The sequence below is a fragment of the Serinus canaria genome, chromosome 12, assembly GCF_022539315.1.
Source record: "Serinus canaria isolate serCan28SL12 chromosome 12, serCan2020, whole genome shotgun sequence".
NCBI lineage: Eukaryota > Metazoa > Chordata > Aves > Passeriformes > Fringillidae > Serinus > Serinus canaria.
Genome location: NC_066326.1, coordinates 18,648,088 through 18,664,786, shown reverse-complemented (window position 1 = coordinate 18,664,786; position 16,699 = coordinate 18,648,088). Strand labels below are relative to the sequence as shown.

At 49.8% G+C, this 16,699-nt stretch overlaps 2 protein-coding genes across 4 annotated transcripts; one reads left to right on the top strand and one right to left on the bottom strand.

The window, feature by feature from the left end:
- The first annotated feature begins 16 nt into the window (after window positions 1–16).
- Window positions 17–3,853, top strand: MKRN2OS (MKRN2 opposite strand). Its single transcript, XM_030228052.2, has 4 exons — window positions 17–235; window positions 790–839; window positions 1,430–1,592; window positions 3,154–3,853. Exons 1-4 carry the CDS (start codon window positions 39–41, stop codon window positions 3,398–3,400), a joined length of 657 nt encoding a protein of 218 aa, XP_030083912.2. The 5' UTR covers window positions 17–38; the 3' UTR covers window positions 3,401–3,853.
- A 335-nt stretch (window positions 3,854–4,188) lies between these two features.
- Window positions 4,189–13,503, bottom strand: TSEN2 (tRNA splicing endonuclease subunit 2). Of its 3 annotated transcripts, none has more exons than XM_050979422.1 (12): window positions 13,411–13,503; window positions 12,306–12,495; window positions 11,499–11,580; window positions 10,781–10,817; window positions 8,622–9,117; window positions 8,448–8,525; window positions 7,946–7,996; window positions 7,178–7,316; window positions 6,128–6,164; window positions 5,397–5,508; window positions 4,899–4,988; window positions 4,189–4,478 (listed from the first exon to the last, which is right to left on the bottom strand). In XM_050979422.1, exons 2-12 carry the CDS (start codon window positions 12,477–12,479, stop codon window positions 4,419–4,421), a joined length of 1,356 nt encoding a protein of 451 aa, XP_050835379.1. In that variant the 5' UTR covers window positions 12,480–12,495; window positions 13,411–13,503; the 3' UTR covers window positions 4,189–4,418. The 3 variants fall into 3 exon arrangements, with proteins under 3 accessions (XP_050835379.1, XP_030083911.2, XP_050835380.1); XM_030228051.2 differs by having other exon boundaries at window positions 13,372–13,437; XM_050979423.1 differs by lacking the exon at window positions 8,448–8,525.
- Between the last annotated feature and the right edge of the window lie 3,196 nt (window positions 13,504–16,699).

Genomic DNA, 16,699 nt, shown 5'->3' with positions numbered 1-16,699 from the left:
GTTTCCGCCCGGACGGTTTTGGCCGGCGCGCCGGGGCCATGGCGGTGCTGCGCGTGCGCCACTGCCGCGCGCTCCTGTACTGCCGGCGCGCGCCGCCGCGCTGCCCCGCGTGCGGAGGGGAGCTGCGCGCCGCCGGGCTGGCCGCCGCGCCTGTCCGCCTGGAGTGCCCCTTCCGGCACGGCCACGGGCAGCCCCGCGCCTTCCTCATCAGGCCCACCCGCGGCACCTTCCTGGAGTAACCGCCAGGGGGCGCTGCGGGAGCGGGGACGGGCGTGAGGGGAAATGGCGGGAACGGGGCGGGACAGGGGGAATGGGAATGGGGAGGGGAAAGGGGATGGGAAAGGGGAGGGGAAAGGGGCGGGGAAAGGGGAGGGGAAAGGGGCGGGCACTGAGAGGGAATGGGAGGGGAAAGGGGATGGGAAAGGGGAGGGGAAGGGGCGGGCACTGAGAGGGAATGGGAGGGGAAAGGGGAGGGAATAGCGATGGGAAAGGGGCGGGTACTGAGAGGGAATGGGGAGGGAGAAGGGCAGGGGAAGGGAATGGGTGGGGAAGGGAAAGGCAAAAGGGAAGGAATGGGGAAGGGAAGGGAATATAAGACAGAGGAAAGGGGAAGGGAATGAAATGGGAAGACAAGGGAAGGGAATGGGAAGAGAAGGGGAAGGGGAACAGGAAGGGCAGGGTAGGGGAGCGGCCGGGCCAGCGCTCGCAGTCCCCTTACGGTGTCGGGGCAGCTCTGCCGGGCTGTACCGGACACCGCTGTCCCTCAGCAGCCGCTCTCTCCTCCTGCAGCGCCTACGCCGGGCACTGCGACCTCCACGTGGGCATCACCAACTCCCAGGGTGAGCAGCACCTGCGGGCCCTGCCCCCTCCAGGAGCCACCCCTGCTGCCGCGGGCGTTCCAGCTCGGAATATCCCGGCCTGGGGCCATGGGGAATGATCTCTCCTTGCAGCACAGCTCCAGAGCAGATCTGTTCCACTGAATGCATTAAACAGGCACTGAATGGAATAAACAGGTGCCTTCCACCCGTGAATGAAAGGCTAGGCTTGCTTTGAAGGAATTAGTTTAGCAAAAACTATGTTAAACTCAATTAATTCTAAAACACCCCTAATTAAAAAACATTTTTTAAAAGTCACATTAAAAATCCTATGGGGTTCTACCTAGAGTAGGCCCCGCAAAACATCATTTCAGATGTATATGTCATACAAAGCCAGTCTCCTTTGGGGGTTAAAAATGAAGCCTGATTGTCCTTCAGTTGCTCTGATTGTTAAAGAGCCAACCCTTTTTTCAAACCACGCTGTGAGAATGAGACCAGGTTTTTGCTGGAAGCTAGGGCTGCATTTCCTACCCTGCTGGTGGGAAGTGGAGTCAGAAGAAAGCCCCAGAAGGGCTCTGTGTGTGTTGCCCACGAGCCCACTGCTGTGTTTGCAGGTGCGGTGTACAACTATGACCAGGAGGGCGTGCACAGGGATGGCAGTGGCTGGGAGCAGTGCATCAGCATCCCCCTGGTGCAGCCAGACATGTGGGAGCTCCTGCAGCAGTGGGACAGCCTCCTGGAGGAATTCTCCTTGGAAGAGACCTGGCTCCCTCACAGGTGTGTGGGTAACAGCTGGGGTGAGTTTGGGGTGGGGTCTGGGGTCACTCAGAGCCTTCAGGACACCTGCACAGAATATTCTGAACTTTAAGTAAAACTCAGCTGCTGGACCATAAAAGCTCTAAAGCAAGAGGTGGCTTTAGGGAACTTTGCATTAAAGCCCCAGTTCAGTGAACCATTACCTGCATGCTGCTGAGTACAAAAGTCCAGGCACAATTCCATAATTATTTTCCTAGCAGTTTGTGGTGTGTTTGCATTTAAAGGCTGAGCACAGTGATGGATTCTTGCCCCATTTGAAGTAAGCAGTGAGAAATGGAAAGCAGGCTGATTTGTGCTCTTGTGGTGACACAGCAGCTCTCCAGGAAAGCAGCACTCCTGGGATTGTCCCTCAGTGAGAGAAGCTCTACCACAGAGCCTGCCTGGGTGCCACTGAATGAATGCAACCATAACAGGAAAGAAAAAAAACCCATCAAATCAAAAGCATTTTTTAGCAATTCTGTATGTGCTGACTGTAAAATTTCAGGGATCAAACATTCCCCCCTAAAGAAGATAAAAATTCTACTCAAAATCAAATTTTCTAATATTTACAGAGCTGGTAAAACCAACAGAACTTGTGTCACTTTTACAGTTCCCAGTAATATTAAAATTGCCTTGACATCAAAACATCACTGGCAGAAGGGCAGAGATGTGTGCATCCCTTCTCCTGGCCTTCCCTGGTTTCCACCTCCTGACACAGTGACATTTTTCCACAATCACACCAGCGACCACTGAACTGAAAACAACTCTTAATTAAATCCTCTGCTTATTTTTTCAGTGGACAGGAAATGCACTGAACTAATCCTGTAACTCCTTTGGGTTCAGGCCAAGCCTAATCTGGTTTTCTTGAGAGCTTTTCACTTACTGAAAGGTGGTAGAGAAATCACTGATAGGATTTGAAATGAGCTGCCACTCACCCGTGGTGGCACACAATTAACTCTGGGACTGCAGGAAAGGGCTGCTGACAATAGCTGGAAGAGCAAAGGTTCACAAGGTAAAAGCAAAGAAGTATAAAAAATAAGAACTGCTTTTGGTCAAGCCTTGCAGCTCTCACTTTTACACTCAGAGTTCAGGCTGGGAGGTACCACTTGGAATGGAATGGAATCACTGGGAGGAAGGGGGAGTAACTGGGGAGTATTCCTGGAGTAAACACTCCCCAGGAGTGGTTGTGGGTGATGGCACTGCCCTGCTGAGTGAGAGGTGCTGGGTGATGGCACTGCCCTGCTGAGGGGGTCTGGTCAGTGACACTGCCCTGCTGAGGGGGTTTGGTCAGTGGCACTGCCCTGCTGAGGGGGTTTGGTCAGTGACACTGCCCTGCTGCGGGGGGTTTGGTCAGTGACACTGCCCTGCTGAGGGGGGTTTGGTCAGTGGCACTGCCCTGCTGAGGGGGTCTGGTCAGTGACACTGCCCTGCTGAGGGGGTTTGGTCAGTGGCACTGCCCTGCTGAGGGGGTTTGGTCAGTGGCACTGCCCTGCTGCGGGGGGTTTGGTCAGTGACACTGCCCTGCTGAGCGGTGTTTCCCCAGGTACGAGGAGCAGCAGCACAACTGCTACACCTTCGCCCTGGCCTTCATCAACCGCGTGCGGCAGGGCCGGGGCGGGGCCGCCCTGAGCAAAGCTGAGTTCACCGAGCGCTTCCTGCTGGCCCGCAGCCGGGAGGCCGCGCGGTACCTCAGGCTGCAGCAGCAGCTGGCTCACAGGGACGTCTACATCGTGCCCTTGGCTGAGCAGGAGCAGGAGAGCGTGGATGGAAACCAGAGCCTGCTGGAGTAGTGATGGCAAAGGAAGGCTTGGGGCTCCACCTCAGGGGTTAAAGTTTAATGTGGTTAAAAACATCCTAAACTTCACCCAGTACCTCAGGGAGGATCAGGATACTGAGCTTGCGCATTTCAGGGAGTTACACATACACACACGATGTACGCACTACAGAGAATTTCCATGGGAACTATTCCTGTGGAAAAATGTTTTGTGATTTAAATTCACTGTGTGCTCTGTTCTGCAAAGACACTTCGCACCAGAAATCAGAACTGCTGTGGAGTTCAGGGATTTACAAATGAACTGTGGGAACTTCAGCTGTAGGAAACCAAAATGGCCTTTTCTGTCACGTTTGTTTACTGATGAGTGAAAAAAGGGAACATATACTGGTGTGCTGCTAAATCCCATCCCTGTCTGGCTGTTAATTTCCTTTCCTTTAATTACTAATAAATCTACCAACAAATAAATCCAGCCTCTTTGCCCGTCAGATTTCTTTTTCCGCTCTGAACTGCAGGGTAAAGGAAAGAAGCCAAGGTGGAGTTCAGATACCTGAATGTGAAGCTGCAAATCCCAAGGGAAGAAACATTTCTCACCCAGAGGGGGAAAGGTGCCCAGGCCCCAGAATAAATTTAAATTCTGGGAAGAGTTCCTCAGTTCTGAGCTGTGATTGCAGAAGTAAGTTCCAGAGTCCCAGCTGCAACAACCAAACCTCTCCCCAAATCCAAGACTGTGAAGTCAGGTTTGTGCTGCCATAATATCAGAAATACTGTTCCTAATGACTGCAGTGTATCCACCACTCAAACACGCACCTTTTTATCTTTTATATTTTGAGCTGGGACACAGCTTTTCATCTGTTCAGGTACATTTTTCAGTAAAACAATCTCTCCAGTAAACACGATACACCTCATTTGAAACAGCATTTATACACACCATTTCTGAATTGGTAGAAAATGTTCTGGGCCAACAGTTCACACAAGATCAGGTAAAAACCAACAAGAAGTGGTTTTTAACAAGTGAGGCTTTCTTGTGCAGTCAGTTAAAATTCATCGGGCTCGCTGCGCTCACGGGAGGAAACCCAACGAGACACGATCAGCTCCTGAAATAAAGGCCAGCAGTTAGGAAGGAAAAACCCCAAAAGCTGCAGAAAATCAGGGAGGGATGGGGACTAGGTCTGTAAAACTGATGTGTATTATGTGGCCACTGAGGTGTTTTAGTAGATGACTTTGCTCCTGAAGAGAGCTGAACTCTCACACACCTTCCCCCTTTTATTTCTGACCTTACCTTAGCCCTGCCATCTCCACAGGTTTTAGGAATCCCTGAATGCTTACATGCACAGTATCAGCAACATTCCCATTCAGACAGGAGATGTTAAGCTTACAGAGATTCTGCAAACCACTTTGCATGACTTGGGGCATGAAGGAATTTAATTTTATTGCAGGCACATGTGCAAAACCCAAATCAAGGCAAAGAAGAAGGCACAGTTGTCCCAAGGAGTAAAAAGGCAGGAACCACTCACCTGAACCTTGATCCTCTTCATGCACTCTGGGGTTGCCATCTCCTCTGCAGTCATGTCAGAAGGTCTGATCAAGTAGCACAGCATGAGCTCCTGTGGGCAGCCAGGAAACACAGGAATCTCAGGGGATTATGGAGGCACCGTGGAGCTCACACTAAAAATCTCAGGAAAATTTCAGTCTCACTGCTCAAAGGAAAATCCTGCGAGATGGAAAGGGCTTTAAAAACAGAAGTGGCAATCAGGAAACAAGGGTCCCTCAGGTCTTGCTGTTCCTCACATAACTTCTAACATTCTTAAAAGTGGCAGAACTTTCATAATTATTATTATTTAACAACAATTCTCCTAGGAATCACCTGGATATTGACAAAGGAAACTTCTCTCCCACTGGGAGATCAACATATTGTTCAGCAGAAGGATTCTCTTCCCAGCCTCACTCCAAGTCCCTGCCCTTTGGAGCCAAACCTTTATCATCCCAAAGCTGGTTTTACCCCGAATTTGTACCTTGGAAGCATTTGCATTTGTTCTGTTCAGCCCAGACAGTGACATCCAGCTGAGGGGTCTGCGAAGGGAACCCTCAAAATTATCATCCACCAACTCAGCAATGACAGAGTAACTGGAAAACACAGCAGGCAGGACAAGTCACAGAAAGGAAACTGGAATTTTCTGAGGACAACTCAAGAACTAGGGGCTAAAAACTGGCATTAAACATTCTGCCAGCTTGCAAGCTATGAAATTGAGTTTTTCTATAAGGAAAAGAGGAAAAATACTAAAGTTGCGGATGTGTCCAGTGGTGCCTTCCATCCCCACCCTTCTGATGTTTGTAGCATTCCCCTTGTTAATGCCAAGCTGACATTTATAACCCATTTATTACCTAGGAGTTCAACCCGACTAGCCAACAAATAAAGACAATTATCATCCCTTAAAAGTTCTCCCAAATTACATAAGTTACCCAGACCACGTGTTTTTTTAAGTCAATATTACAAAATCCAATTATTTTCCTGAGTCCATCATCATATAAGTACTAAATCCACTGCAGCCTGTGATTTTGAATGCCTGTTATTTATACTCAAAGAAGTGGTGTCATTTAGCTCCTCTGCTGAAAGGATTTTCACATTCCCAGCGTGAACACAATGTATTTTGAGTGATGAATACGTGCTGAACCAGTGAAGATGCTAAATTGGTGTGAGTGAAATATAACTTAAAGAAATGAGCCAGAAAGAGGAGTGTCAAACCTGGCATGGTAGAACGGGGGCCCTTTCCGATACAGCACTGAAATGAAAGAGAAACACCTCAGTCAAATCAGAGTTAAAATGGGTTTAACACCAGGGCCCATCAATATTGTCAAATGTTCTATAAATTCTAATTACAGAGAAAAAAACTTCAGCTCTTCTGAATCCTGCTCAGAGCTAGGTTGTTCCAGCAAGTGGAGAGAGGGAAGAGCAGCAGAGTGACTCAGGGCAGGGCAGGTCAAGGGTAAGGCACAAGAACCAGAGGAATTAGCAGTTGTTGTAGGAAAGAGTTAAGGATGGAATTTTCTGGCAGGGATGATGAATTCAGCCAGAGCTACACCCTGACCTAAAGGACTTGCTCAGCACACCCCCCAGGCTGTGTCACCACTTCAGCAGCATTAAAACACCTGCTGGGCTGCACACATCCAAAACCACCTGATTCAGTGCACGTTCTGCTGTAATAACAGGCACTGCTGCACTGCTCATGTTGACAGGAGCCAAATGGAGCTCTTGGGCTCTTTAGCAAGGACACCACTAATTTCTTCTGGCATATTAAACCTCCAGCCAGTAACACAAAAAAGCCAAGTCCATTCTCTAGCTCCCCCAAACCCCACACAAATAAACAGTCCTAGCAGTGAGTTCAGCAGAAGTCCAGCTTCTCTTAAGTGGGATGAATGAGGTGCATGAACTTTATTGGGGACTGGGATCTGGACTCAAACCTGCTATTCTAGAGAGTGTTACGTTAACACTGCAGCAGATGTGTTTAGGAGAGGACAGAGAAAGTTGGGAAGGGAATTTCAGTGCAATCCTGTAGGAATTATGAACCTCATGAAGCAAACCAGACCTTCCAAGCTGTCTCTTCACCTCCTGGATATGGGATGTTCCTTTCCACTCACATCCCAACTTCACTGCTAACCCAAATGTCCTCTGCCAACTGCAAGCAGCAAAGGCTGCTCCAGTCCTGCAGCTCCTCATGGAACTCCTCTCTGGAGTTCTGCCTTGCCTGGTGGAGGGGTGGGCAGGAAATGATCCCATTTTTGGGGAGGTACTCACAGAGATCCGTGCCATACTTCAGCCCCACCTTGGGCACCCAGCCCTTGCCCCTGAAGTAGTGGTAGGCCATGTAGGTAGTTTTGAAATCAGGCTTCACCTCACTGAACACTTTCCACAGCTTCACGATGCTCAGGGGCTCCTGCAAACCACAAAGCATGGTCACTGCACTGAGATAAACCAGCCATGCTCTGCTGCACAGCACCACAAATACCAAACACCACATAAATACCACAGGCTGCTGCACAGAGCAGGAACTGCAGACAGTAAAACAGAACCCCTGAATTCAAGGCAGGAACCTGCTGCTCACTTAGTGGCTCTTTTAGGCAGTTCACAATCAGTCCCATACCACCCCTGTTGGAGGAAAGGCTGATAAATCTTCATCTGAAAGCACAGGTTTGCATTATTATGGCATTACAGTAATAATAGCTTGACAGAATTAATGCTTAAAACTCCAAGGAATTTTGCCATCTCAGGTGTGATTATTTACCATATTATTTCTCCTGTATTTCCTGCCTAAGTTACAACAGAAATCCTTTCTCTGCAGACAGAGCTTAATTATACTGGTCTTGGTAAACTTAAAGCTTTCAGACCTGTATTTCCTAAACAGAAATACCATTACTTGTAAGAAAATCTTCCCAGTTCCTGTGTTTGGAATTTCCTCCTCCAGAATTAACAGCACAAATCACTGCCATACAGGTGAAGATTCAGACCAAACCATATCCAGAGAAAAAGCATCCCCAGTAATCCAAAATTAATTCAATCTCTTACCTCACCATAATAAATACTTAAACATCCCAGAGCATACACCAAGAAAAAAGCCTGAGAAAACAAACAGAGGCATTTTAACTGACAGCTGCATTCCTCCTGTAGTTCATACACAGAGCCTTGCAAGAACAAAGGCTTCATTCATTGATTTTCTACAGGGTCATCCCTGCTGAAGGCATGGTGTTAAAACTGACATGTAAATATAATGAGAAGCAGCAGCATTGAAACAGGATTCATATAAATGTTGTATTCAAGTCCTGTCACTGGTCTCTGTGTCAGTGGGATTACTCACCTAAAGCAAATAGGATTGCACTCTATTTTTTAACCATCTCATGTAATTATCACAGCATATTAAAGCTAAGTTTAATGACTAAGATAATCCAGGTACTTAGGAGACACAGGACCCTGTATTTAAGAAACATATTTGAAATGACAGTGTAGCATAGATTAATGTTTACTTCTTCAGATGAAAAGCAAACTAACTTGCACTGTGCTTGACACATACCTCTTCCAAGCTGAGCTGTAAGTACTCAAAAATCCTAAATGGGTTTTTTCTGCATACTAATACTTCCTTCTTGACAAGCTACAAGAAAAATGGACTATTATTACAATGTTAAACTGGAAAAAATACTGAATTCTGCAAGTAGCTTTGTCTAAAAGATTAGATAATTTTTCTTACATTCTCTTGTGCACGAGTGGAGTCATCTTCAGGACAGGAGCTGCCTTCCTCCTCTTGCACCAGCACATATTCTGGAGCACATTCCCTTGAGTCCATCCCCTCCCAAGCCCTCTGCTCAGGGCTCTGCTTCCCCTCGCAGCCCCAGAGCACAGGAGGGTCCCTGTGGCAGGGCCCTTCAGCCACTTCCCTGGGATGCCCCTGCTCCTGCTCCCTGGAGGCACTCCCAGGATCCAGGGCTGCATCTCCTCCCTCCTTGGAGTGCTGGTTCTGACCCTCAGGCCTTTGGGCTCCCTCCCTGCCAGCAGATTTCCTGCACAGTTCTGCATTTCCTGGGCCCTCAGTGGTGCAGCTGTCCCCAGTCTGTGCAGCCCCATCCCCTCTGCAGAAGGGCAGCCCCAGGGGCTCGGTGTAACTCTCCAGGATTGTGGTGATGGAGCTGCTGTCCAGGCCCTGCTCCTGCAGCACACTCTGAGCCCACTGCACACGGCGCTGGTACCTGGGGAACACAGACATGAGGAATTCCAGGGACTGCACCCTTGAATTAACACTTTAAACCCCAGAAGGTTCCGCACAGTGCACAAACACCCCCAGCAGCTGGGGGCACCAATGGGATCCATGCAATGGGCTCCAGTTGTTTAGGGAGCCTCACGAACACCAGGATTCTGCTGCCTGCTGTGCCTTTGTTTGGCCTTTTCAATGTCCCTGGCAGCAAACAGCACTGCTGAGCCCTGCCAAGCTGCTGGGCAGGTTCAAGGAGCAGCAGCTTCACCAGGCACAAAGTCCCTTCTCCCATGAAAGCCTTAAGCCTGAGTTCCCCACAAATTTGGGATTGGAATTGCAGGATTAAAACATGGAACAAGAGCTCTCACAGTTCAGCTTATACACAAGGACTAAGGGCAGGAGCTGCAAAACTCTGCTTTAACTGCCCTAGAAACAGCAATGGCACAGCAGACCAGCAGAAAATTCTCCAGCAGAAACCACCCTTTGGAAGCAAACTCCTCAGTTATATCCCTGAGAAATGACAGCAATCCCACCACAGAGATATTTACAACTTTCAGCTACTATTTCTAATAGCTTTCAATCACAGTGCCTTTTCAGTTCCTTCTCTTGGAAAATAACCTGAACTAATTATTAGTAACATTTAATGTTATTAAACCAACATTAAGTCAGTTGAAACATGACTCTTCACTCTGTGAAGGTGAAAATCTTGTGCAGCATTTTTAATTTCCCTGAACAAAATCCTCAGGCAGCAATTTCAGCCCAGGTAACAAGGACATTAAATGCAAATTCCATGTGTCAACACAAACACAAGTCCCCCTGCAGGGTCCTGATAAAGCTGGATGATTCAGGGCTCTGCTCTTTGTTATATAAAGGACACTCCTCTCTGTCCTGTTATTTAATTACCATTTAATTTGCACTTGCAGGTCTCTACAGAGGCAGAGCATTTTGTGCACCAATAAAATCACACTTTTATTATGTTCAGCATCTGTAAGTAGCAGTAACTGTAGCAGCATTAGAAATAATATGGTTACTGCTTTTCTTACCTAAAATTGAAGGCTGCAGGAGCATAATTTTCAAATTCAAGTGAATTTTTTTAGTTATCATATAATTGAGTGACTCACCTGCACATGCTTAATAGTTTATACCCTATTTAAGCAGAAAAAAAAATATGTGGTCCAACACTGTTTAGCCAGGTGTACAAACTACCAGTGTTAACTGAGACTTAAAAAAGGTAAAATATCAAAGTATTGTAAATGTTCAAGAGCTGCTTCAGCTACACCATAAAAACCCAATATGGAAATGGAAGAGATATTTTAAATAGCCTGCCCCAGAAACTTCGTTTCCCGCTCCTCACCTGAAGAATGCTTATTATGCTTGTAATTGTTATTAATTAATTACCCATTCTGTGCATGCACTCAGCCTTGGCTTCTATCCAGCAATCAACACCTACAAGCTTACATGAACAACCACCCTGAGGATCACCCCCTACCCCATCTCTACTTCTTATGAAGTGATTTATAAATGAAATAATGAGAAAAGAAATGGAAGCAAGTCACCTTCATTATTTATACAGCTAGCAACCTGAAACCCAGTGTGAGAAATATAAACCACAACAATTTCTTTCTTAAAAACACCAAGAAAAAAGCAAATTCACTTACTTTTGAGATGTAATAATGGGCATGTTTGTGTTGACACCTGTGTAAAGAAAAACCATACATTGTTTCATCGATATAAAGATGGTTTTGAGTGATTTTGGTCACTGGGGTGATCTGCAGCCCGGGAATTGTCCCCATTTTCAGTCCTCAAAGCCATTTTGGTCCCACTTTTCAAGCAGGGACTCAGCAGAACCAGGAAAGGTACAAATGTAACAGCCGGCACAGAGGAGAATGAAATACACTTTTCTCCAGACAGTTATGGAGGGACAGGATAAAATCCAGTGATGGCCTCTGGGACTTCACTGTCACGGCAGAGGTGAGTAAAAAATGAGGTTTTACAGAAAGAGCCAAGAGCAGGCTGGGTGTGACTGGCTCCAAGCAGAGTGAAAAGTTAACCAATCCTTCCCTCATCATTTCAGGGACACCAAAATCTGCAGATTAAACCCAAAGAAAATTAGGGGAAAAAAGATCCCATTACTTCATTCTTCCCAAGCAACAACTCAGTGAAGGTTTGGGAGAATGCACTAAGGAATTATCTACATGGATTTCAACTCTTGGATTTCTCCTAGGCAAAGAGATGGGGAGAGACAGATATCCTTCACCTGATCCAATCCAGCAATTATTCTTCGGCAGGTAATTTATACAAATACCCCTTCAAAGGGTGAGGAAAGGTGAGAAGAGCCCTCAGAGCAGTGCAGAGTTAAAAACAGCCCTCACTCACCTCTCCACTTAGCTGCCAGCTGAGGATCTGAAATGGTGAACACCGGCCGGCTCCTGGAAAGGATCCCTTTGCCAAAATAGCCCTGCAAGGGACAGCAAGCCCAGCTCAGCTCATGGCACACAATTAACTTCTTCCCACTTGTCTAATGTGGACTGGTGAGACCAGCTGGAACAAACAGCTCAACCCCTGCAGCATGTCAGCCCTGCCTAAAGCTTGTTTGGCTGCTGGCTCAGTATTTTAAACACCTTATTTAACCAAGTGTTTAAATCCCATTTAGCCTGGAGAGTGTTGGGTCTTTTTCCTGAATTCTAAATATTTGTCAGCTAAAACCTCCCAGCAAATGTTTGAAAACACCTGAAACCAAGGAGATATCACTGCATTGGAAAGGTACTCAGACACAAAAAAAATGAATACAGCTTGTTTCACACAGGAATAAATCACTCTGAAGTTAAAAGAATTATACAAGCACTTATAAAACATTAATATTCCAACCCCCTGAGCTTTAAAAACAAGAAAATGCTTTGAAAAGTTGCACGAAATGTTGAAAGGAGACATAAACATGAAGGCTTTGCAGCTGTTTCTTAGCTCACAATGTCACTTTGTTCCAAAATTTGCTTGGATAAGAAAGACTTTTCACATTTGATCCAGAATTGATTTTTTTTGTTACTGATTTCAGGAGAGAAGGGAAATACGGAGAATCGCAGGAGGTTGAAGGGGCAGGAAAGATAAAGGTAGCAGATTTGAACCAGTATCATGTTTTACCTGCATTTAAAACACTACAAATATTGTACAAACAGGGTGCAGCACCTTGTTGTAGAGCTGTTCAATATCCTCGGGGTTCCTCACAATCACATTGTTGTTAATGATCTCAGCCTGGCAGAGTCTGAAATCCTTCCCCCCCACATCCACAGGAAAGGGGGCCTTGTAGGACTCGAAAACTTTTCTTTTCCTTTTTGGGGGGTGAAAAACTGCTTCTGCCATGTCTTAATTTATCCTCCTAAGAAGTGGAAAGAAAAGATTTAACACCCGGGAATTAAGGTTCACCCATTTTTCTGTATTTCAGCAAGACTCCTGCTACAGCAGCACATTCTCAGTGGATGCTGCAGGGTAACACAGGTTTAATTCTGCAACTCTGTCACCAAACAAACACAGGCAGGGATGTGCTGGAGATCTCCGATCTGCCTCTGGGGCATCCCCTGCAGAGACAGGGCTGCTCCTCAGCCCAGAGCCCATGAAGGAAACTCCAGCAATAAAGGAGTAAAATACATCCAGGAACAAAGCAAAGCAATGAGGACAAAAGCAGAAACCACACAAGTGCTTAAATATGAGCCGTTCCGAACAGCGTGAGCTCCAGCAGCGCTGGGGCAGCGCTCCCAGCGCGGGGTGTCACCGCGGGGCCGTGCGTGCGGGACCGGGGCTGACCGGGCGATCCCGGGCTCCCTCCAGCTCCGGCACCCCGGGGCTCGGTCACTGCAGGAGAGCCGCGGCTGGCTGGATTCTCCGCCTGACACCGGGATCCGCCGTGCCGAGGGACGGCGGGCAGCGATCCCCTCAGGGATCCCCTCACGGCTGCGCCGGGATCTCCTCAGGGCTGCCCCGGGAGCCCCGCCGGGACGGCCGGGCCCTGATGCAAGACCCGCACCAAGACCGGGGTGGTTCCGGGGTGTCCCGGTGGGTTCGAGGGGCAGTGTCCGGTCCCGGGGTGTCCGGTCCTGGGGTGTCCCGGTGGGTTCGAGGGGCAGTGTCCGGTCCCGGGGTGTCCGGTCCTGGGATGTCCCGGTGGGTTCGAGGGGCAGTGTCCGGACCCGGGGTGTCCCGGTGGGTTAAAGGGGCAGTGTTCGGTCCCGGGGTGTCCCGGTGGGTTCGCACAGACCGAGCCGGGCCGTTCCCGCCGCCCGCGCGCGCCACGCACCGTCACAGTCACCGTCACTGCCGCGCCGCCACCGCGCCTGCGCACTGAGCCCGAGGGGAAATGCCCCGCCCCGAACCCGCCCGGCTGCCCCGCCCCGCCCCATCCCCGCCCATCGGTCCCGCTCTATTCCCGGTCCCTCTCCATCCCCGCCCATCGGTCCCGCTCTATTCCCGGTCCCTCTCCATCCCCGCCCATCGGTCCCGCTCTATTCCCGGTCCCTCTCCATCCCCGCCCATCGGTCCCGCTCTATTCCCGGTCCCGCTCCATCCCCGCCCATCGGTCCCGCTCTATTCCCGGTCCCGCTCCATCCCCGCCCATCGGTCCCGCTCTATTCCCGGTCCCGCTCCATCCCCGCCCATCGGTCCCGCTCTATTCCCGGTCCCGCTCCATTCCCGCCCATCGGTCCCGCTCCATTCCCGGTCCCTCTCCATCCCCGCCCATCGGTCCCGCTCTATTCCCGGTCCCGGTCTGTCCCCTGTCCCGCCCCGACCCCCGTTCCGCTCCATCCCCGGTCCCGCTCCGCCCCCCCCATCGGTCCCGCTCCATTCTCGCCTGGGGGTTCGGTCCCGCTTCATCCTAGTCCAGAGGGAGATCCGGTCCCTGCCGGCGTTCCGGTCCTGCGTCGCCCCGGTCCCGCCCCATCCCCGGTCCAAGGGAGGTTTCGGTCCCGCTCCATCCCCGCCGTGCAGGCCCGGTCCCGCTCGGGTGTCCCGCCCTGGCAGAGGTGAGGCCGCGGTGTCCCGGCCCCGGCTGCCGGCCCCGAGCGAGAGATGCTCCCGGCAGGGAAGGACGGGAAATGTGCTCCCGGCTCCGCTGCGGGGCTGTCCCTCCCGGCATGCGGTGATGTCCCCGCCGGGATGCGGGGCTGTCCCTCCCGGGATGCCGTGATGTCCCCGCCGGGATGCGGGGCTGTCCCTCCCGGGATGCCGTGATGTCCCCGCCGGGATGCGGGGCTGTCCCTCCCGGCATGCGGTGATGTCCCTCCTGTGATGCGAGGCTGTCCCTCCCGAGGACAAATCACGCGCCGCTGGCGGCTTTAGTGTAACCAAAGTGAGAGAAACTTTTGGAGTGAGCGATGAGCTCCTCCATGAGCAGCGGCATGATTAATTAGCGGTGGGGATGCCGGGACATCTGCATCCTCATTCTGCTCATTTGGCTCCGGGACAAAGCCCGTGGCTCGGCGGCCACCCGGGACGAGGCACCGCTGTCCCGCCGGGTGAGGCTGGTCCCGCAGCTCAGAGCCAGCTCGGCAGGACGGGCTTGTGCAGCTATTAAATAAAAGCACCTGAATAAAATACAAAGTATTTTCACTATTTGGGACCTGGCATCTCTTTTTCTACAGTTTGAGCCCTGCTTGTCCAAGCCATGGTCACACCTTCACCCACAACACACCTGCTGCTGTTTGAGGTTATCCTGGAAGGTGCCACTGTCACACAAAGAGGATCGAGACAATTTGGCTCCAGAGTCTCAGCAGAGATCAGGGAATTCCCGGATGAAAAGCTGTAATGATATGCCCTTCTTAGGAGGTATTTTATCTCTCACTCCTGTTTTTTTTATGGTGAGCCAAAGGGCAGGCAATTGTGATTGCAATTACAAGGCCAGACAGGAATTATTGCACAAAACATGAGAACACTCAGCTTGTGTTCTTACAGTTATTGCCTACAGAGGTGTGCTTGATACACCAGCTCAGCACTTTTAATTTGTTTTGATGCTGATTTGCACAAAAAGTGTTGAAGCCAAACCTCAGAGGGGCCTGTTGTGTTCCTGTCACCAAAGTACAGAGATGCTCTGGTAACTTCAGGTTCATTCTCAGAGCTCTGCCATTGAAATACCCAAATTAAAATATTCCAGGCAACAAAATGAAAGCGACCCAGCATCAAAGATGTCACTCTGATTCAAAATTCCTTCCAAATTGGTCAAACCAAGTCTCACTTGAATGAAAGCGGGTTTATCTCTGCTAGCTATATCTGGATTTTCTCTTTGTGCAGACACATTTACTATGAGGCGTTCCCTGCAGGGAGAAGCAGACAAAACACGAGGAGCTACAGGCCACTCACATTTCTTTATCAGTGTGCAGCCTTGGAGAGAACCCATGGCCAGCCCCTCAATTAAGTCACTCACACTCCTGTTTTTTCAACCCATTATCTGCTGCCGTCCCTGATAAGCCCAGATCAAGCTGCAGCCAGAACTTGCTGTCTGAAGGACAAGCTTTGGATGAGTCACACCACGTTTGTTTTATCTATCAATTCCTTCTATCGATAATTGTGCAGACACTCTCAGCTATGTCTGCATGTCCCTGCTGATGATGAGGCAGCAGACGAGCAGGCAGCACCTCGGTGACAGGCTCTGAGCTGCAGCCCTCGAGGTCACCAGCCAGCCAGGAATGTCCCTCTGCTGTCAGGAGCCACGGGGAGAGGCACAGTGTAAGAATCCGTGTCTCAACCCAACAGCACCAAGCTGAAATCAGCCAGTCTAGAAGTGGTGAAGTGTACAGAACGGACCTGCATGGTCCTGCAGGACCACGGGAGTACGGGAGGAGCAAAACAGCCTTGTACCTGTGAGTGCGGGCAGCGCTGAGCATTGTACCGTGTCCATCACCGGGGCTAAACAAACACTCGGGAACAGTACAAATAAAGCCAATCCTGCCTCGAGACGCGGGGCTGCGCTAAAAGCCCTGCAGATCCCTTTGCTGGCAGTTTTCAGGGTGGGTTTTGGCTCCCCGGAACGCTCCAGCCGTGCCTGAGTGCGGCAGAGCCGAGCTCCCCGTGCCCTGCCGGCTGCAGCCCCTGCCCTGCCACCCCCGGCTCTGCCCTCCTGCGCTGCGAATGGCTCCGGGAACGGAGAATTCCCTGCTGCCTCGGGATTCAGTGCTCTCAATCACAGCATTCAGTTGCTCACTGAATCACAGAATCACAGAGTCACAGAATCAGAGAATCACAGAATCACAAATCACAGAGTCACAGAATCACAGAGTCACAGAATCACAGAATCACAGAACCATAAATCACAGAATCACAAATCACAGAATCACAGATTCACAGTATCCCAGAATAATGAGGTTGGAAGAGAGAGACCTCCAAGATCATCGAGTCCAACCTGTGCCCTGGAACCTCACCTAGACTACAGCACCAAGTGCCATGTCCAGTCTTTTTTTAAACACATCCAGAGATGGTGATTCCACCACCTCCCTGGGAAGAGCATTCCAGTACTTTATTATTCTTTCTGTGAATTTTTTTTTTCCTGATATCCAGCCTATCCCTTCCCTGCTGTAGCTTGAGGCTGTGTGCTC